Below are 22,196 nucleotides of genomic sequence, written 5' to 3'. Positions count from 1 at the left end.
AATATTCATAATAATTACTACGACCTCATCCATTGTGTGTGCTAGGGGTGTTAAAAAAATTCGGTGCACTGCGAAAATCGAACCGATCGATTTTTTTTTGGGCAATCGGAAACGGTTTGAAGGCTGTCCAAATCGCACGGTTTGTAGTTTGGACAATAGACGATTCGGTTTTAAACCGAACTGCCCAAAAAATTAAAAAAAAAAATTAATATATAAAGGCACCCAAAACTAAAGCCCCGCGCAACCCCTTCCCCCACTCGCAATCCTAATCCCTAATCGCAATCGGCAGAGTCCTCTCCCCCACCCGCAACCCTAATCGCAATCGGTAGAGCCCTCTCCCCCACCCGCAACCCTAATCGCAATCGGCAGAGCCCTCTCCCCCACCCGCAACCCTAATCTCAATCGGCAGTCCCCCCTCCCCCACCTGCGCAACCCTAATCAACAGCCCCCTCCAGCCCTCCCCCACCCACGCAACCCTTCCCCAGTTCCCCCCAATCGGAATCATCCGATCGCCTCTACTACTGCAACCTTCCATTGTCTTCCCTTCTGCTTTCTCTTTCTCCTCGTCCTCGAATTTTCGTGGTAACTCACACCCACGGTTCCACCGCCGGTTGCGACAGATCGAGGTAGAGGAGAGGAAGCTCGGGCAGATTGAGGCAGAGGAGAGGAAGCTCGGCAGATGTAGAGCAATTGGTTGTATTAAATTGAAAGCAATTGGTTGTACTCAATTTCTTAGAACCCATACATGGATTTTTGAAATCAACCCTAGAAACTTACTAATTGTTTTTGATGATTTTCTCGAAAATAATGAATTTTTTAGTTAAAAGTCATTTTCCAAAATCAAATCAAATTTAGGGTTGTGTTATCCAAAATTTTGAAGCCGATCAATTTCTAATATTCATAATAATTACTAGGACATTTTCCATTGTGTGTGCTAGTATTTGAACGAGTTTTACTCAATGAGGCATTTGGTATAGAAGAAATTTTAATATTCTAGAGAATATTAGGTTAGAAATTTATATTCCCATATTTGGTACAGTTTTTTTATAAAAATACTATTGAGAAATAGGATTCTCAAGAATGATTTGTAAGCAACTTTCCCCAAAAAAGATTTTTATGGGGATGTTGAGAATCCAGGTTTCTTATAGACTTAAAAATGTTTTTAACAAATAAAAAAACTAAAACACCCATTACCTTTTTATAATCCTATACAAACATATTATATATATGTAATATATTTATATATTATATATTATATATTAAATATAAAAATATATTATAATATATTTATATTATTTATTATAAAATATTATATATATATACACATGCATATATATACATAATGTGTAAAAAAATAATATATTTTTGACTTTCTAAATATATTATGGGTCCCAATATTTTATATAGTTGAAGGAATTTATCATTTTTAAATAAAAAATTAAATAAGGATAATTTTAAAAAAATAACATGAATTCTCAAGAATATTACATTTAAATCAAACATAGAAATGTAAGATTCTCAAAAAAGAATACTTAATATTCCTGAGAACGTTTAAATCTAACCAAATATAGAATTACATAAATTCTAAAAATTAAAAATTTTCAAAAATATTCTCAAGAATTATGAATTCTAAAAATTTAAAAACTTCTCCCGTATCAAACATCCATAATTATTTAGCTAAAAATAACTTTAAAGAGTCATACGCTAAAACCACTTGTGGCACGAATGGCTTTGCCTGCCAAGTGACCCACAAAATGGTATTTAAAGTGAAAATTAGTTTTGAAAAATATGGTAATTTTGGCAAAAAGTCATTTTAATTGCGTGCTGCCGCCAAAACCAAGAGCCCAAATTGAAGAGAAATTAAGAGAGTGTTGCATTTGGAGAAGTCTCGCTCCAACTAAAGAAAGAACCCAAATAGAGATTGTGTGCAGCGAAAGAGAGAAGAGGGTCTGTCGAAGAAGGAAAGCCAGAGAGGGGTTTTTCCGACTGATCACCGGAGAGGGAAGCCACCAAAGAAGTCGCCGGTTGAAGGAGAGGACGATCAGGTGATCTTTCTCTTCCTTCTTCTCTGAGATTTTGCGTTAGGGTTACGACCACAGAGGGGGATGAGAAAGGGCTTTTCGTTACCTTTGCCTTTTATTCTACTTTCCCCTTTCTTATTGATTTCCTTCTTCTTCCAGCCCTCACTCAACAAATATTTTTAGGTTTCAGAAATGTCAAACACAGGGCTTTTATTTTAGTCCCTGTAATTAGACGCGACCCGACAGATATCAAAAACATAACCCAGAATGAAAATCTGATCGAACAGAAACAAAGTAGAGAAAATAGAAACAGAAAACAATAGTAACAGAAATTGAACGGGAAGGGGGGGGGGTGGATAGATGAAATAAGAAAAAAGAAAACAGACTAAAAAATGAAAATAAAAACAATATTAAATTGGTGAACTCGAAATAGTGAAGGGATGAATTTGTTGGTTTTAGGTCTAATTTAGCTAAAACTTAAGCTTTTAGACAGTTACTGATTTATGAACATTTATGTGTATCAGGTCAAGAAAAAGCGAAAGAGGCAACGCATAGGACGTGCTGAGAAAGAGAACAGGTGAATGCTTTTGCTTTGGAATATGTATGCTTCTGAGAAGCAAATCCCATACATGATTTTGTGCCATGCTTCACATGCACCGCGATACTGTGAAATTTACTTTACCACATGCCATGGCTAAGAAATCTTACCTCTCCGATGCTATTACTCAAAGTAAAATGAAAGCTTCTTTATGAGAGACTGAGAAAGCACCATCCTTTCTGGTAGCTCGAGGATTATCTTTTGTTCACAGTGGTTAAGACATTCCTGTTGCTATCATGATGTGGTAATCTTAATCAAATCAGCTTAGGGAATAGTTCCAACACTTCCAAGTACTGTCCGTAGCTGACCTGAAGTACAATGTGAATCCATTGGGCCTACAATCACCCAAACAAAAAGATACTAAAATTAAGAGATGGAGAAAGTCATCATATTAGTTCCCCAAGACTTAAGAAATATCAAGGAAGATGCTATGAGATTTTGTTATTACTTGAGAAAGCACCAGAGAAGTGTTGCTTGAGGAAGAATTCTTGAAAAAGAGTTACTTGAGTAAGAATTTCGTGAAGAAGTGTTATTTGACCAAGAATTATTGAAAAGGTGTTACTTGAGAAGGAATTTCTGAAGATGAGTTGTTTGAAAAAGTATTACTAGAAGAATTTATTGAAAAAGAGTAATTTGAGGAAGAATTATTGAGTTACTTGAAAAGGGAATTTATTTTAGAAAGTATGACTTAAAAAATTTCTTGATGCAGTGTTACTTGAAAAAGAATGTCTTGAAAAAAGAGTTACCTGAAAAATGTTATTTCAGAAAGAATTTCTTGAAACAAAAAAGATTTATATGAGAGGGAACTACTTTAAAAAAAGATTAATCATCAACTGCACATTACCCTAACTGGGTTAGCATCAGTGGCTACCATAAAAAAAAAAAATTGAGTACTATAGTTGAGAAAAATTTATTTGAGATTGTTTCAGATGATCATGCATGCATTAGAAGACTTGTTTAGAATGAAATGATGTTGATTTATTATCTAAGAAAGGTTTTATGTTCTCACTTATTATAGTACTGCCAGTCTTGTCGTGCATTGGGCTACGTGCTTATTCTTACCATTTCAGTTCAACAGCGAAAGTTTTATTGTAGACATCTCGAGTCAGGGATTCACTTACTGGACTTACTAGGGAAGTTTTTAAGTGTGTAATGCTAATTTTGTTTGCATGGATTACATTGTTGAATTTTATAATATTTAACTCAGAATACATTGTAGTATTTTTTCGACATTAAATGCATATTTCAGAAAAAGAAAAATCCAGGTATGATAGATGGGATATTTCTGAATTTTATTCAAGGGTTGAGCAAAGGCATACTTGTTCCTTAGGGTCAAAGGGCTAAGAAAGGTTCATTGCCAGGCCCACTACCGAGTTTGGTGGGACAAAAACTCCTAGAGATCCGTCATGTTTTACATTTTCCATCTGTTATTTGTGATGAGGGTTACACACACACACTACCGACAACAGCATTTTTTCCTAAAAGAAAAGTATTGATTTTGCCTGTGCTTCAGGTTAGAATGTTGGTTTAAATTATGGAGCTGCAGTCCAGTTAGGAGGGGCAAAGCTTGTCCTAAGACACTTATGTATGTGATACCAAAACATTGAAAAAAAAAACGAAGCAGAAATTTTGGGCTTGTGAAGGCCACAGAAAGAAAAAATTTTCCTCTTAAAACAGAATGAGAGACATTGTAATATCCTTGGAAGGCTTAAAAAAGCATAAAAGGAGCAGAGAAGAAGGTTAATAGGAAACTCTGGGAATTTGAAAACCAAGGAAACAAAAAATTTTCCCCTCAAAATGTCACGATCCAAGGGTCGAATTGTAATTTTTTTTTTGAAATTTTTAGTTGTATTGGCAAGAGCCAACCGATCTTGTAACGGTAGCTATACCATACTACCCTCAGTTTGAATGTTTCCACTGGGAATAGCCTATATAAGGCTCACATTCGCGTGGATGGGAATTCAAGCATGAAATACAATTGAATTCTTCCCCTCCAATTTTCTCTCTCAATTCTCCCTCCAAATTCTCTTCTCTCTCTATCCCTCTATTCTCTTAATTGTTCTGGAAATTCAAGTCTTGATCAGGAGGCTTGACATTTGGTATCAGAGCCGGACATCCTCGGCTGTGATTCTGGAGTTAGGAGCTAGTGCTGTGGGTGGAGTAGATCGGTGGGCGTGCGATTAGTCGTCGGTGATTCAGGATGGTAGAGGGCACGAGATTGAACCAACTGGAGAATCGGATGGAGGCAATGGAGTATGGCCTAACTCAGACGCAGGAAGCCGTGACCTAGAGTAGGGAGGAAGTGCGATCTATTTGGGAGGACTTGCAAGAGGACATGGCAACTTCCCGAGACAAAGTTTTGAGGGAATTGGTAAGGCAATGGGAGTTGATGGACCAGTGGATCAGTAGCGTGATCAACATGCTATCCGTGCTCCCACAATTCCAATTACCACCGGAATTTCCTCCTCGATCAGTGCCAGAGACAGGGACGTCCTGCCAAGGAATTCTACCGAGGCCTCATGGAGTAGGGGAGGTTGGTAATTCACACATGGAGGAGATCGACGATCAGGTAAGGGAATTGAATTCCCCTAGATTTAGCCAAGGACCCCTGCCGAGGACAAAGATACCTCTATTTGAAGGATCCAAACCGTGATGGTGGGTCCGTAGGTGCGAGAGGTATTTTCAATTCTACAGTATCCCTGAAAACCAAAGGATCACACTTGCTACAGCCTATGTTAATGATGTGGTCGATTGCTGGTACCAAGGATGGTCTAGATCTAGGGGTATGGGGGCAAGATGGATAGATTTCGCAAAGGAATTGTGTGTCTGCTTTGGGGAAAGGAATATGGCCGATGTTATTGAGGAGTTAAACAAGTTGAGGCAAGAGAGAACTGTAATCGATTATTAGGAGAAGTTTGAGGACTTGGGGGCATTGATGTGGAGTGCTCAGCCTACTCTCACGAATCAGTACTTTATTTCAAGTTTCATCAGTGGCCTTAAGGATGAGCTAAGGTCCATGGTGAAAATGATGATGTCAACCACGGTAAGGGAGGCGGCAGAGAAAGCTAGGCTATAAGAGCTCACACTTGAGGCCATTTTCAGGAGGAATAAGGCAGTAACAAAGGCATTTCCTACGGGAGGGACCTCGAGTAGGGGAGCTTCTAAGGTTTTGGTGCATGTAACGACCTTAGGCGAGTACAAGATGGGATCCAATGTGCCTAGGTGTCGCCTAGAAAATTTAATATTTTTTCTTAACATATTCTTTCTTTCCCCCACCCCACCCCCCAACCCCTCAAATTTTAGCGCGTTCTCACTCTCCCGCCCAAAAAAAAAAAAAATTCACAACGCTCTCTCTCATCGCTGCCCCTCGCCATTGCCAATCGGACTGTCTGCTTCATTCGATCACATCGTTGCCCCCCGCCAATGCCAATCAGACCATTGTGTGTTACCACAGGTAAGTTTGAAGGTTGTTCTAATCCCTATCTAGCGGTGGCAGCAGCGACAACAGAGTCGGGCAACCCAGGCCGATGTGGTGGCAGCGGTGACAGCGACAATGAAGTCGGGTGACCCAGGCCGATGCGGCGGCTGCAATTGCGACGATCATCACTGATGGAGTCGGGTGAGAGGTCTTGAGCCCAAATCACGTTTGGGTGGCCAAGGCGACGCCTCGCCTCCTTGGCCGCATTGGCTGCCTAGGAGTTGCTAGAGCCTGATTAATTGGGCCGGCGCCTAAGGGGTTGATTTGGAGGAACTCGCGGCGGCCAAGGGCTGCCTAGCGCCTCTTTGCCGCGGCCACCTTTTAGAAAGTATTGTAATAAAAGAGGATGGTGGTTACAGGTAGAAGGCTGTAGAAGAATGGTAGTTAGAAGATTGTATTTCAAATATTGGTGCCAATCCTCAAAGAATTGGTATATAAGCTAGCAGCCGCGGCCTTAGCGGGCATGCTTGAATACAATTGAATTCTCATTTCCCTCTCTTCTCTTGTTCTCTCTCTCTATTCTCCCTTCCCCCTCTCTCTGTTCATCAATTCCTGTGCAATTCCTCTCTAAATTGTGAGAGAATTCCCTTGTTAGAATTGAGTTTTGACAGATGTTACCCCTGCCTAAATAATCCCACACTTGAAACTAAAACACCAAATAAAAGAGAAGACGAAGGAGAAGAAATGCTGTAGAAGCTGAAGGAGAAGAAGCTATATACAGAGGGAAAAAGTATAGAAAACTCTGCCATTTGAGCACAAACCCTGCTTCAGGACCACTCTCTCTAGTATTAATTGTTGGTTTGTTGAATTTGCTTTGCTAACAGACTCATGATTCTGGCTTCCATCCTGATGAATTGGTGTGAGATTGAGTCCTATACAAAGCAAATTTTCTACAAAATAATAATATTTTAATAAAAAATTACCAAAATAGCATCCAAAAGAAAATATTTCCTAATCAAGCATCCAAATCACCACCAACGTAGCCACAACATGCTGAGGCATGGAATTGCTGGTTCAACCAATGGGAATGTTGAAAACCACTAGTTGGACCAATGTTCTTTAGTTGAAACCGCTGGTTGAACAAGCGATTTTAAATTGAAGAAAAAAATTAAAAAAACATGAAATGAAACTATTATCGAACCTGTGTATAGGAAACAAGGAAAGGCACCAAAAGAATAACAAATAAAAAAATGATCAACACATGGTTGCAATCAGTGGCAGACCCAGGAAATCTGTTTAGTGGGGGCAGAAGTACACTGATAAATGCTTTTTACAAAAATAAATACAAAAAAGAATAAAAATACAAAAAAACAGTACATATTTATAATTTTACTCAGTTACTCTGAGATCTCTTGTTTTTGAACCATTGTATGATAGCTTTATTTTCAGTAGTGTCAAATGTATCCCCTTCAACATGTGACTTGGCAATCATTTATCCAATTGTTTCCAAATATGAATTCTAGACAAACTATCTGTTGGGATGTAACCCACATAGAAGTCTAGAATTCATGTAGCTAACCCCACATAGTGGGATAACGGTTGGATATGTTGTTGTTGTTGTTGTTGTTCGGTTGTTCAGTGAAGTTTTGGTGATATTTATTGTAGAAAAAGCTATTTTCCACGCTTGTTGCAATTTGTAATTTGAGTGCCAACTTTACAAGCAAAAACATTGAGGAAGATTTAAGTTCTTCCTTGCATGCACCCTTTTTTGAGCAAGTTCTCCAATCCCTGATATTGTAGAAAATCACAATCCGAGGAGACATGAACAACGGAGTTTCCAAGTTGAGTATCAAATGCAATAAGCCCTATTGGGGAAACTAGTTAAAATCCCAAACTAATAAATCATCTTAAATTTTTAAATCTCAATTGAAACAAGCAATATAATTTTATAAAACTAACATCTAAAATTTGTTTCAAGAATAAAGATAACATTTTACCTAGGAAATGATAAATCTTCAGGATTGAAGCTTAAACAGGATGAAGAAAATGAGGGGAAGAAGAGGGAAAAATAAAAAATTATGAGATAAAACTGACTCTAGAAGGCCATCTATTGATAGATCAAATATTTAACTAAAACCCTACAAGTATAGAGTATTTAGAACAATTAAGGTTTGAAGCGCTCACAATGTTTTAATTATTTAATTTTATGACAATGCATGATAACTATGTATATGACTTGGGCCAACTTATACACTATCATAACTAGAGAGGTGTCTCGTACTATCCACACCCAAGTGAAAAAATAGAAGAATTCAAATGAGGTTCATCTTGAAGGGGTGGCATTCGGTAGTCACAATTTAGTTATTTTATTTGGGTAAATCTTATATAAAAATCAGCCATGAGGCAATGGTGAGGTTGTTCCTATTTTATTGTGATTTAATGGTCATAGGTTCAACTCCGTTGGTGGTTGTCTTTTATTTAAACAAAATAATCTATAAAGGGCATTTTAGAAAATGAAAAGACTTTCTGCACCAAATCAAGTGTTTGCTTAAATAGATTTATATTCATTGTAATATGTTCAATAATAAGAAGAAAGGACCAATCTAAATTTGACTAACATAATAAATTATGTTAATTATGAAAAAAATACATATAGAGCAACAGTAAGATTTGAACCCAATTCATTTCGCAGAAGAATCTAAAGTGGCACTTAGGTCACTCTGCCAAATTGTCAGTTATAGCATATATGGCTATCTCAAATATATAATAGGTAATATTACCATTTAAAAACATCATTAGATTAATTTTTCTTCCAGTGGAGGGCAGCAGACCCCACTTGGCCCCTGGTTGGTCTGCCCTTGGTTGTAGGACAAAAAAAGGGAATGCGATGCAAATGGAATTACATTCTATAAGAATATGTATATGGGTCAAGTCTATTCTAGGCTTGTAATGGAAGAAATGGATCTAGATTAAATCCAGTTGCCCAGTCTATATGTGTTCATAGAAACAAAAAAAAAGAAAAAAGAAAATCTAAAAACAGAAAAAAGTTGTGGAAATGAGCTACTTTCTTTTTCCTTGGCAGTCAGCCGGCAGGGATGGCAACAGACTGGATATGGGTTAGATATACCTTCACCCTTGCCTATACCCATACCATTACCATTACCCATACTTGTCGGATAATACATCTGATCCTCCATCCTGATATCCATCGGGTCACAAATATCCTTGGATATCAGTTTCCCGTTAAATTGAAAAATATTTTTATTCAATTTTATCTCTAACTTTCAATCAAAGTTAACAAGTACATGTCTTTTTGACAAAAAAAGTTAGCATGTATGATTTAAGAAGGAAATAACAAATATATTTATATATACAAAAATCCATACAACATTTTCAACTACATAAATCTGTATTACATAAAACATTTTCGACACAAACAAAGTCATTCTCTAAATAACATACAATGAAAAACTTCAAAAACATCGACACTTGTGAATTGTGTCATAACCAAATCAGGGTTTTGTGTTGTGTAATTTTTGTCTGGGTGTAGTCGGTGGTATGTTTTGTTGGGCTTTAGCCGTTAGTTTGGTTATATAAGTATATAAATTGTAAACATAATAATATATAAAGAAAATAAAAAAGCATATATGATAATTAAAAAATATTTAAATATTATTATTTGCAGGCAGGGTGTTGGGTGGAGTTAGGTACTCGCCCCATCGAATAACATTTCAAGTCCATATGCTTCTCCAAGTGGATCAAATTTGTTGAATATCTGTCGAATCAAGTAGAAATTGCCTTCCCTATAGGCTAGGACTTGGTGTGTTAGCAAGTTGTGAGGCTTCAGTGTCATCCACCTAGTCCTTTGTTGCCTCAACATCCCTGGTCCCACCGCAACCTTGTGAACCACACTGATGAACCATTGGGGCAGTCCATTGTGTTCATGGGCTGCGTGGAGTTTTGTGAGGGTGTGGACAACTCTTCCAACTCCATTGCATCATTGGATCCAATGTCACCAGCGACATGATAGTTGTCTCGATCACAGTGATCTACATTCCTCACCTCTTTTGACTACTTAGAGGTGTACTAATGGTGGTCTTATATGCTTGACAACTTTCCACCTGGGTAATTTGCTGCACAGGTTGTCTCAGTTTTATATTGAAGCAGATATATAACCTCTTTGATGACTAAATCGTCACCCAATTTAATCATTCTTTCTGGAAGGTGAGAAAAATAAATATTTGGGGGTTTGGACACCCTCCACTGGAATTTGGGGTGGATAACTCGTCATCCACAGGTTGTCTTGGTTTCATATTGAGATGTATTTGGGGGTTTTATCTCACTGGTTTGTGGGCAATAAGGTGGAATAAGATGAGAAAAATAGGTTCCAAACGTTATAAAGTCCAAGCACCAAAAGTGTTGCCATTTCATTTACTGAAGAACCATTAGTTCAACCGCGATTCTTCCTTAAAACCACCACTCCTACTAGTGACTCTAATAGCTATTGATTCGACCAATGGCTTTTAACACAACGCATAGAAAATTGCCTAAGTGTGGGCATAGAACCACTGTTGTTGTGCCTGCTACGCTGGATAGTGTGGCTGGTGAGGTGAAGGCTTGGTTGCTAGTTTAATTTGGATGTTCTGGTAATAATTTAATAAATTAGTCTTATTTTAGTAAACAACCTATGTTTGCCTAATTTAAGAGCCAGAACAGTAGCAAAGAGAATGGCTCCTCCTTTAGTGAGATTATTTATTTGAGCAAATGTATTAACCATAATATGCCACTGTAACTGAATTTGAAGAACAAATATAGTTTTTTAGGCTAACTGTACTGTGAGCGTGCCACACCAAGCAGAAACAGGGTGTTTGGCCTCAGCTTGGCCTTTTTTGGGTAATCTTCAAATTGTAGTTTAGTTTGAGGTCGAGTCAAAAGTTGCTGAGCTTGTTTGTATTTAAATCCTAACCACGTTTGTATCAAAGAGATTACCATTGGCTCATTAATCTAATTGATACAGCATTGAGATTGAGCTCAAGTTAAAACTGAAAATTGGGCCTATTTGTGAAAAATTGAATACTGAGTCATTGATTTTTAACTTCAGAACTTTGACCAGAAAGGCAAAAAATGTGAAATCAAATAAACTGCATTCTAAGTGTATGAGACTCTTCTCTTTGCAAGTATCAGGGGAGGGTGGACATATTACAGAATGTGGGCTGGACCACCAAGACCTTTTTTTGTCATAATGAAAAAAATAATTCAAAATTTTCACATGATTCTTATGAAGTCTACATGTTGAATAATACCTCAAGTTGTTCTTAGTGTCTCAAAACGTTGACAAATAAGTAGTATCCAAATTTCTGGGTCCTGACAACTGAAACTGGTTCCAGGAATCTTGCTATGATACTTTTTATCTTTTTCTTTATACTGATCTAGATTTGGGTTAGTAATGACGTTATAAAAGGATATATCACAATGGGCTACTTCTTGATGATCTTCTAATTTTGTGCCAGGAAATTCTATAAAAGCCTTGACAGAATAGCTAGTAACTAGCAGATTGGTTGTATAAAGAAAATGGAGGGATCAAGTTCAGACATAATCAGTCACCTTCCTGCAGATGTGAAAGAAAAAATTCTAATGTGCTTGCCGATAGAGGATGCAGTGAGGACAAGTATTCTGTCAAAGAAATGGAGACATAGCTGGGAGAGGCTTCCCCAGCTTGTATTTGATAATGATTTCTGCAGGAAAGCTAGGACAGCTCCTAAAAATGAGCTTCTCATGGCTATGTATCAAGTTCTACTGCGTCATCGTGGTCCAATAGTCAAGTTGAAACTATCCTTGTTCGCACTGAAAAGTTGTTCTGAGATCGATCATTTGATTTATTTTGTGTCGAACAATGATATCCAAGAACTCAGCCTTCTTATTCAGAGAGGTCAAGCATATAAATTGCCATCTTCTTTTTTTTCGTGTCTTCAGCTTAAACATTTGGAACTCCGTTTTTGTACGTTTAATCCTCCTCCTAGATTTGGAGGATTTAGCATGCTTCTTTCCTTAGAGTTTCAGGATGTTTCCATTACTTCCAAGGTCCTTTCTACATTGATCTCAAGTTGCCCAAGACTTGAAAAACTGAAACTTGGAAGTTGCAAAATCTTCAGTTTCAGTAACCTTGAAATTTCTGCCCCAAAACTTACATCCTTAGTTTTTGATGGCAAATTCCGTTCATTATCTTTCAAAAATACCCCAAAACTTGCAAGAATTTCTCTTCTTTTATATGAAATGTTTCCTTCTCAAAGGTATGAGGGGGAAGATTTATCCAACTGGCTCACATTATTTTCTGGTCTGCCTGCTTTGGAGTTTCTGGGGGTGGACTATGGTTGTCTCGAGGTAACCCTAATCTTATTTTGACCATGTTATTCATTTTGTTAATTCCTTGTTTGGGGGAGTGATCAGCATGCCGCACTTCTCTTCTTATTTTCTTTTGTTTTGCCAGTTGATTTCTGCAGGTGGTGTACCGGAAAGGCTTCCAAATACATTGAGTAATCTCAAGATTCTTGAGTTGTCTTTTATAAGTTTTCAGCGCATGTTTGAGGTCTCAAGTATTTTCTGCTTAATTAGAAGCTCTCCACACCTGGAGAAACTTAAAATTGGGGTAAATAATGCAAAGTTATGTTTCTTGTGTTTGTTTGTAATATACCTTTTCAATCTCTAGGTTGTCTCAAACTATAGTTCCTTCTTTTTAGGTACTTGTGGATGGAATTGAGCATGTGAACAATGTTGCAAATTTTATAGCCGTGGAAGGATGGTTGGCTGATATTTCTTTAAACAAGCTTAAGGAAGTGGAAATGCAAGAAGTTTGGGGCACAAGGGCTGAATTGGAGTTCATTAAACTTTTATTAGGGAAATCGCCTGCCCTGGAGAAGATAGTTATTGGGACAAATGAGTTGTTTGGTCACGAAGCTTTGAAGTTCTTGCATGAGGTGATGAGATTTAGACGCCTATCTCCTTTGGCAGAAGTCTATTATTCAAATCCAGATGAAGATCTAGACGAAAACTATTTTGATCCAGATGAGATTTAGCATATGGATTTTGTTTGCTTTGAGCAGCAGCAATGGTTTCTGTGAGCTTAGAAGATGATCTTTGTTTTGATGTTGTGCTGCCAGTCCCAAGTCCAAAGCCAAAGCTGCTAATCCCATCTCTCCTTGGTAAAATTTTCAGCTTGGGAATTTGGCCAAGTTATGAAATTTTGTACATATTCTTGGTAACAGATTTTTGTTTTGTTTTGTTTTTATTATTATTGTGGAAGGAAAGATAATGGCAATTGAGGAATGATTTGGGACAATAAAGAAATTGTAAATATTGTTGATCAGCTTCTATATAATGGAGATGTTGTGCCATGACACTCACCATTTTTCGTAACTTGGAATTATACGCTGATGTTTTGCAGCAAACATATCTTTTTTGATATTTAATTTTTCTCATTTATTCTTTGCTTAGATGTAAATTAGTTAGTTCCAAATCTAAATTAAATCCATTGATGATTGATTTTAACTTAGTCCCTAAAATTAGACGCAACTCGATAGATATCAAAACATAACTCAGGTTGATACGTTTGAGTTACATTCCTCACTTCTTTTGACTACCTAGAGGAATACTAATCGTGATTTCAAATGCTTGACAATTTTTTACTTGGGTAATTTGGTGCACAGGTTGTCTTGATTTTAACCGATTACTCTTAAGACAACACTTAAAAAATTATCTAAGAGTGGGCATAGAACTGTTGTTGTGCTTGATGGTGTGGCTGGTGGTGAGATGGCTTCCATGCTAGTTTAGTTTGGATACTATTTTAGTAATTATTTAATAAATTAATATTATTTTAGTAAATAATCCATATTTAGCTTAATTTAAGAGCCAAACCTGTAGCGAAGAGAATGGCTTCTCCTTGGGTGTGATTATTTATTTGAGAAAATGCATCAACTATAATATGCCACTGCAATTGAATTTGCAAAATAAATATACTTTTTTAGGCTAATTATATTCCGAGTCTGCGAAATCAAGTAGAAATAGGTTGTTTGATCCTAGTTTGACAGATTTTGGTAGTATTCAAATTGTAGTTTTGCTTGAGGTCAAGTCAAAAGCTGCTGAGCATGTTTGTACTTCAATCTTGTACCACCTTTGTATCAAAGAAACTACGCTTGGCTCAATTCATTTAATATTTATGCACCTGTCACCATTTCTTTTTTTTTTTTGGTTATAACTTTATGCGAAAAGAAAATACTTTTACTGAGCATAGATGTAGGGTTATGTCGAACTACAAAAAATAAAATATGGATATTCTCTCCGATCACGGACATAGGCGTTATGTCGAATCAGGAAAACAAAATATTCTCTTTGATTGTGGACGTAAGCATTATGTTGAACCGTGAAAATAAAATATTGATATTTTTTTTCGAATTGCAGACGTAGACGCTATGTTGAATCGTAAAAACAAAATGTAAATTTTCTATTGAAAGTATGGATGGGCGCGATAACCGTGTTAGCACCTACGTCTGCATAGACGTAGGTGTTATGCCCATAAACGTAGCATGCAGTAGAGTAACACAGTTGGAGTACATAGACTCCGTCTCAGATTCCATAGCTATCTGCCACTTTGAGGTATCGATATCAAATATTGCATCCTCATAGGTGGTAGGGTTAACCAACTTACTCTACTAGATTTACGGGGAACCTGTGGATGATCTCCCTAACTTAATTCGTCTTGCTTAATAATCTGATCAAGTATTTGTGGACCATAAGACTCATCTTCTGCTAAATCTATTTTATTTCCCATGCCATCCTCCTAAATGAACTCTTCTTTTAAGAAGATAGCATGCCTGACAACCACAACTTTTGGGTCAGTCGGAAAATAGATATAATACCCTAAACTATATTTTGGATAAAACTTCTCTATTCTCAACCTCTTCGCATAAACTGGGCAACCCCAAATCCTAACATGCTTAAGACTCGACCGTTTCTCAACCCATATCTCATATGGTATGGTTAAAACAGATTTAGTTGGTACTCGATTTATCAAATAAATCACGGTAAGAATAACATAACCCCACAGTAAAATAGGCAAATCTGTGTAGCTTAGAATAGAACGAACCATGTCCAACGGGGTTCGATTCCTACGTTCAGTCACACCATTCAATTGTGGTGTGTAAGGAGGAGTTAGCTATGAAATTATACCACAAACCTTAAGATAATCAATAAACTCCTCACTCAAGTATTCACCTCTTCGATCTGATCGAAGAATCTTGATACTCTTTCCTGTTTGGTTTTCTACTTCAGCCTTAAATTCTTTGAATTTTTCAAATACTTCAGACATGTACTTCATTAAGTATACGTAACCATACCGTGACAAATCATCAGTAAAAGTTATAAAGTAGATATAACCACCATGAGCCATAACATTTATGGGCTCACATACATCTGAATGTACCAATCCTAATAATTTAATAGTCCTTTCCCCTTGTCCAATAAAAGGAGACTTAGTTATTTTCCCGAGAATACATGACTCACAAGTTGGCCCGAGTTCAGCACATAAATCACATATAAGACCCTGATGAGCCAACTTCATAAGCCTACTCTCGCTGATAAGACCCAGCCTAAGATGCCACAATTGTTTAGAATTAATTTAATTATCCCGAGAATGCTTCTTTTTTAATGTGGTATTATGCCTAGCAACTATTTGTTGATTATATTCACATGCATGTGTTTCTAGGAAATATAGATCATTTATCATCACAGCTTTGCCCACACACACGTTATCAAACATAATCAAACATTTATTACATGCAAAAAAAAAATGTATAATCGTTACTTACAAGCTGTGGAATTGAAATAACATTTCTAATCACATTTGGTATATGCAAACAGTCATATAAAACCAGTACATGCCCAGAAGGTAAAGATACAGAAGTAGTCCCTATGGCTAATGCAACAGTGCTTGCCCCATTACTAACTCGCAAAACCACTTCGCACTTCCCAAGCACCCTACTTTGATTGAGATCCTGCGTGGATAAATGAATATGAAAGTAGGACCAGAATCCACAATCCAATAAGCAGGGTATCGACCAATTGAAAGATCAATTTCAACAACACACATAGAAGGAAAAATACCTTGACCCTCTGAGTGCTTTCCCTTAAAGCTCCTCAGATAGTCTAGGCAGTTTCTCTTCCAATGTCCCTTCTGTCCGTAAAAGTAACAACTACCATTGCCCTGAAACTCTTTACCCTTTGTCTCTATCTGATCACCACCCATGTTGGCTTGGAGAACATTTCTCTTCTTCTTTCTAGATTTAGGTTTCTTTTGTGAAGAAGACGAGGCAACAACGAGAACTCCTTTTCTACCTTTTCCTTTCATTTGTGACTGGGCGGTTATTAACATATTTAATAGCTCGGGGAGAGAATACTCAATCTTATTCATATAGAAATAAGTAACAAAGGAGGAGAAAGAATCTGGTAATGATTGGAAGACAAGATTAGTTCAGAGATGAGTGTTCATTGGGAATTCCAAGGCATCTAGCTGACCAATCATATTGATTATACTGATGACATGGTCTCCAACATCTGAACCCTCAACCATCCAGGCCTGAAACAACTTCTTCGATATCTCATACCGAGTTGTCTGACTATGCTCGCCAAAGAGGTTCTTGAGATGTTGTATCATGCTTGCAACATTCATAAAATGCTCAAGCTGACATTGCAAATCTTTGGACATCAATGCGAGAATATAGTTACATTTCTCATGTCATGTTCTTTTAAAATCTCCCAAGTGATAATCTCCTCTTTAGTCGCAGTTAGAGGAATATCAGTAGGTGGTATATAATACAAAGTGTCATCTATCTTTTCCATATTGAGCATTGTTTTTATACTTCGAAACCAGTCAAAAAAATTAGGGCTAGTGAGCCTATTGGTTTCTAGAATACGAGTTAACGAATTTAAACATGCCATTTTAATATGTAGAAAATAATAGATATATTAGCTTGCATCTTTATAAAGCTCCATTTAATTAAGGACTTTTTATTAAATGGGTACTCCCACTAATTTTTTGAATCCTACACTTCCCAGGCAGAAAACGTGATCTTTATACAGAATTCAATAGTGGGTGGTCTAATTATCTTTAATAAGAATACCCCTCACATTTTAGTTACTTGAAGTAATCTCATATTTGAGTAGGCATCACTTGCCACCACATCATATGTGGAGCTCGACCTTTAGTTTCTAACCCATCATAAACCTCACATTTATAGTTTTTTGGCTTGATTGATTAGTTAGATCCTACCCATTATTTGGCTAAGTGCAATGAGTTGAACATCACCATTCCTTACATTTTAGTTATTTGGTTGGGTGAAACCCATTAAACACCGCTCCATCTTATGGTTAATAGGAGAAATCAAATAATCTTTCATGAAATGCATCCTCACATTTACAGTTTTTGGAATACACCCAATTAGACTGATGAACCCCTATGACAATGGAAAGCCACAATAAATTAGATTTACCATTTAGATATAATATTAATTTTGTGGGAAAATTTTTGGGCTTCTTATTTTAAGGTCTCATCAGATTCCATTATTCATTCCATCACAACCATTGAATAATAAAATAAATAATAAATAGTAAATTAAACTAGGATGACCATGAGCTTGCACACAGAATAAACCCGAGCCTTTTGGGTTTAAACCATGCCTCACATCAACTCCTTAATGGATTGTTGCTTCACCGCTTCTGCTGCGATCAACTACTTGATGTTGTGTTCAATTTACAACTTTTGTAAACTAAAGACTAAAAGAAGCTACTTGAGGCTTATGCCTCAATACATATCCGAATGAATTAATTATTACAAATTTGAATTAAATCAAAAGAATCCCTATAACATTCATTCATTCATACATACCAAACCCATGTTCATTTTGTACATATATCCGCTTCCACTATTTCAAAATAATTTTTGAAAATATTTATCTTGCATATGTCAAATAATACAATCCGACATCCAAACAAACATATCAAAATCCTCGTATCAATGTCTAATGCGAATTACCACACAACCATAAAAACGAAGCAATTAGAATATGTTGTCTGGTTAACGAAACCGTCACGCTGATTAAATGTAATATTTGACACATACATCCGCGTATATGCATTAAATACCAAGCTGAGCCTCTGATACCACTGAAGGGAATCACTAGTATGGTAGTATAGAAAAAAATAAAATTTTTAGTGTGTATCAGATACACGCAGCAGAATAAAACATACACGCCATATATACCTTGGGTATTTAAGCAACGCGCATATACAACAATTGAATGCATAAATAAATGCATACCTGTTTTCCGATGAATGGATGAAATACAGAACTAGTTTCTCTATTGAGACAGAGTCCACCTCAAGATGTGGTGGTCCTAGTTGGTCCACACCTAGTATGCAGTAGAGTATCGTTCCGGTCACCTCCTCTCATGCTAGACATAGAGGATCTATGTATCACCGATGTTCGTGTCTCAAAATTATACGTGTAACAATTACATGTATAATTTTTATGATTTTTCAGAGGAAGAAGAAAGAGAAGAAGATCCGTGAGAAAATCAGAAAGAGAGAGAACCAGAGAAAGGGTAGAGGGCTCTGCCATTTTATTAAAAAAAAATTCCCTTCTTTTATCTCCCTTCCCCTCCCTCAATTCAATTTCTTTCACGTTTGTCGCCTCACCATCCCAATTATGCAAGTAATAATTCATAGGTTATTATGTACTATGTACTATGCAAATTTTGGCGTCGCCTCTTACTGTGCAATCAATAATTGATTTCATACTGTGCACTATGCACTATTGGTAAGGGGCCAATGGTCAACTTTTGACCAATCAATTCCTGAGACATTTCGGGCACACAATGTCGATACCAAACAAAACACTATATGGTGTGTGACTTTCTAGGTTCACTATCGACTAGCAATCAGATAACATTGAAACCCTTTTTGGTATCAGTTAACCCTTGACGTTCCGAGAGTTCCCGAATAGCGCCTAGCAGTTGTTCAAGATAGTACAGGTGGTATTGAAGTCTCACTTTAAGTGAACCTATTACAGTTGTCGATTACCGTGTGCTATAATCTTTCCATCACCTAATGTCCTGACTAAGCGAGAGTTATGGAGTGACAAACTCAGTAACTATGTGTCAGACCTCATTAATGTGACCAGATGACACCTCATGAAACACCTTTCCTGACTTTCAATCTGCCCTCATCAGGGACTGTCCTGTCACATCAATAGTAGATGACATAAGACATTTACCCCATCAAATACCGGTGAGGGCAACAGATCCTATTCCCAACACCTATCTCCATATACTAGTAATACGGAACCACATAAATGAACGTTTTCACCTCCCAATTAGATGGTTTGACTCATTAGAAAATCTCGCACGCCAATACACCAAACAACCGTATCGATTCAACTCTAAGGATCAACACACTATTGCAACCTAATGACATGACCATTATCCACCAGGCCATGTGGTCAGTCATTGGCATCACATTCTGCTGATCGTTCCCCAATGATCACCCACAGGTTTACTAGTGACATCTCATGTCATATGACACGTGACACACCATCCTCCGATCAGTATCCCCATACTGAACGAGATAGTAACCCCTATGCATACTCGATTAATCGGAGTCTCCATCCAAAGAATCTAAGGACTAAGAATAGTTTAAGGTATTCTGTTACAAGAGAATCTTGTCACAGTCTCAACCTTTTGAGAATAAGATTCTCACACAAAAGATCTAGAGACTCATTCATATAATTGATTAGAGAAAATATGAATAAAGAAAACCTTGCCTTTTATAGATTTATACAAAAACATAATTAATGCATTAAAATAATCTCGCTAGATGTCAACCAAATCTAGCATTAGGGAACACAACACTAACAAAGCATACCAAAGATAAGATGACAACTTCTTTAACTCAAGTTTAGGAGCTTGCTGAATAAAGGTAGAGGTCGTGGAGGACCCGTTCCCAATTCCACGTACTACTTCCCCTTTCTAATTGGTTTTGATCCTTGCAAGGACCTAACACACTCTTTGAAACGTCCCCATTTTTATAGTTAATATTTATATATTTTCCCTAGGGGCGCGACGCTAGTATGACTACCAAAAACTCATGGAGACCTCTTCCTTGGAAACCCCAATCGAGGAATTTAAGGGGAAGCGTCAGAATAGTTGACACCTATTAGAGTCTTAATGAAAATACAACAGCTAACATACTTACTCCTGATAACAAAGCTTTGCTATTGCCTCATCAATCCACTTAACACATTCTTAAGCATACATCGAGGTCAATTATATTAAGCAATACTGAATCTAACACGTTATCCTATTACAACATCTGAAACAAGAAGACACCACCAAGACCTTATGGTCGGGACTGCTCTGTACAAGTCTAGTCCCCTCCTCGAGTATCGCCTACCTCGTCCTTGCTTGATACCCTGCTCTTACTTAGAATGACGTAAGAAAAATGTGAGCCACAAGACTCGCAAGCATAATAGTATGAAGGGAACATGTTAAGAATAGAACTTTCCCCATACCACATGCATTCCATGTCAATGTAGTAACACATCATGCCATGTTCAATACGTGCATTAGCCCTAAATGCATAAACATAAAGTAAACTGCACATAGAGGGTCCTTGGGGCCCACATAAGATACACATATTGGCGCCCAAGTTCCATAAACAAACTTGCTAGCAGACCAATATTGGCTACCATATCATCATTCCTGACTTGCCTTTTCCTGACTTTGGTCGACTTTTCCTGACATTCATAACATGCTTTTCCTGTCATACATAACATATCGCCACAATTGGATTCTCCTGTCATTCATAACTTATCATCATAACATGTCGCTGTCGTGCATTTGTTCCACGGTCTTATGTCGTGAGCCTCACCCACCACTCATAACCACTCTTCCTTATCATGCAATGCAACACATAAGAAATGCAATGGCATTTGCAATATAAACGTGATAACAAAGCCCCCATAAACCAAGCATCAAGCTATGCTACTCCCACATAAGAACACACACATGCGAAATGCCCTAAATGAATATGCTCACCTAAGGTACCCAAGTTGGCTCTTAGACCAATCGGGTCATGCCAATGCGCACACATCCCCACACAAACAAAGCATGTTTCCTCTAATAAATGCAATCCAATCCCCATGCATCACACAATATCATGATATGCACAATATAAAGGTGGGTGACTGGAAGTACCAGCTTTCTTGGCTCGTTTGTGGCTTGTCACAATGGTTAATAGTTGGCGCCCATACATCCAACGATCGACTGTCACTACCTAGTGGTCGACAACCAGTAACTTTGTACCCTACACCCTTAAATACCCATAAACCCACACATAATATTCCCTCTGCAAGAAGACACAATTCTTTGTGTAATCTGAACCTAACAATAAAACATCATTCCTAAAGAATTTGAGGGCAAATCAAGACCCTCATTTAGAGTACCAACATGACTCAACCAGAATTTATGTTACATGCCAAATAAATAAACTAGACTAAACCATTCATACCGAAGAGAATAATACGAAAAAGACCGGCAATAGGAACTTACATGCAACCAAAAGAGAGAATAACTTAGGACAGGGTTAAGAGCTTGCGTAAGGATCAAGAAACATGAGAAGAGGGTTAGGATCTTGCATAAAAGAAATAAAGGAGTGGGATCTTGCTTATTTAATGGCGGATCTGATGATTATTTTTAGAAAACACCAGTTCCTATAAACCAAACATCAAATATTTTTACATAGGATTGTTTTACATGATCTAACTTGTTTGTGTGTGAAATTGCAGGGGAAAAGGAGCTGGGATGAGCCTTCATGCACCTTAGGAAGAGGGCCTATGTGCCTACACGCACAGCCTTTCCCTACGCATGTACTGCACGCACCACCTTCTTCTCCGGTGACAGTTAGCATTGCTTCTGATTTTTCGGCCATATCTCCCTCGTTTTAACTATGATTCTACTGCTATTTGAACTTACGGTCCCTCTCTTCCCTTCAACAAGAATATAACAAGAAACCGTACTTACCTCACTATTTGCTGGCAATTTCTGCCTAGATTTTG

At 37.3% G+C, this 22,196-nt stretch overlaps 1 protein-coding gene across 1 annotated transcript; it reads left to right on the top strand.

Annotated features, from left to right (window-relative positions):
* Window positions 1-1,849: 1,849 nt before the first annotated feature.
* LOC127798521 (F-box/FBD/LRR-repeat protein At1g13570-like) lies at window positions 1,850-13,456 on the top strand. Its single transcript, XM_052332140.1, has 5 exons — window positions 1,850-2,045; window positions 2,546-2,598; window positions 11,548-12,418; window positions 12,525-12,683; window positions 12,775-13,456. The coding sequence occupies exons 3-5, from the start codon at window positions 11,609-11,611 to the stop codon at window positions 13,108-13,110; spliced, it is 1,305 nt and encodes a 434-aa protein (XP_052188100.1). The 5' UTR covers window positions 1,850-2,045; window positions 2,546-2,598; window positions 11,548-11,608; the 3' UTR covers window positions 13,111-13,456.
* Window positions 13,457-22,196: the final 8,740 nt, after the last annotated feature.

This window comes from Diospyros lotus, chromosome 3, assembly GCF_014633365.1.
Source record: "Diospyros lotus cultivar Yz01 chromosome 3, ASM1463336v1, whole genome shotgun sequence".
In the NCBI taxonomy this organism is placed as follows: domain Eukaryota; kingdom Viridiplantae; phylum Streptophyta; class Magnoliopsida; order Ericales; family Ebenaceae; genus Diospyros; species Diospyros lotus.
The sequence above is the reverse complement of the archived record's forward strand: the minus strand, read 5'-3'. Positions and strand labels throughout refer to the sequence as shown.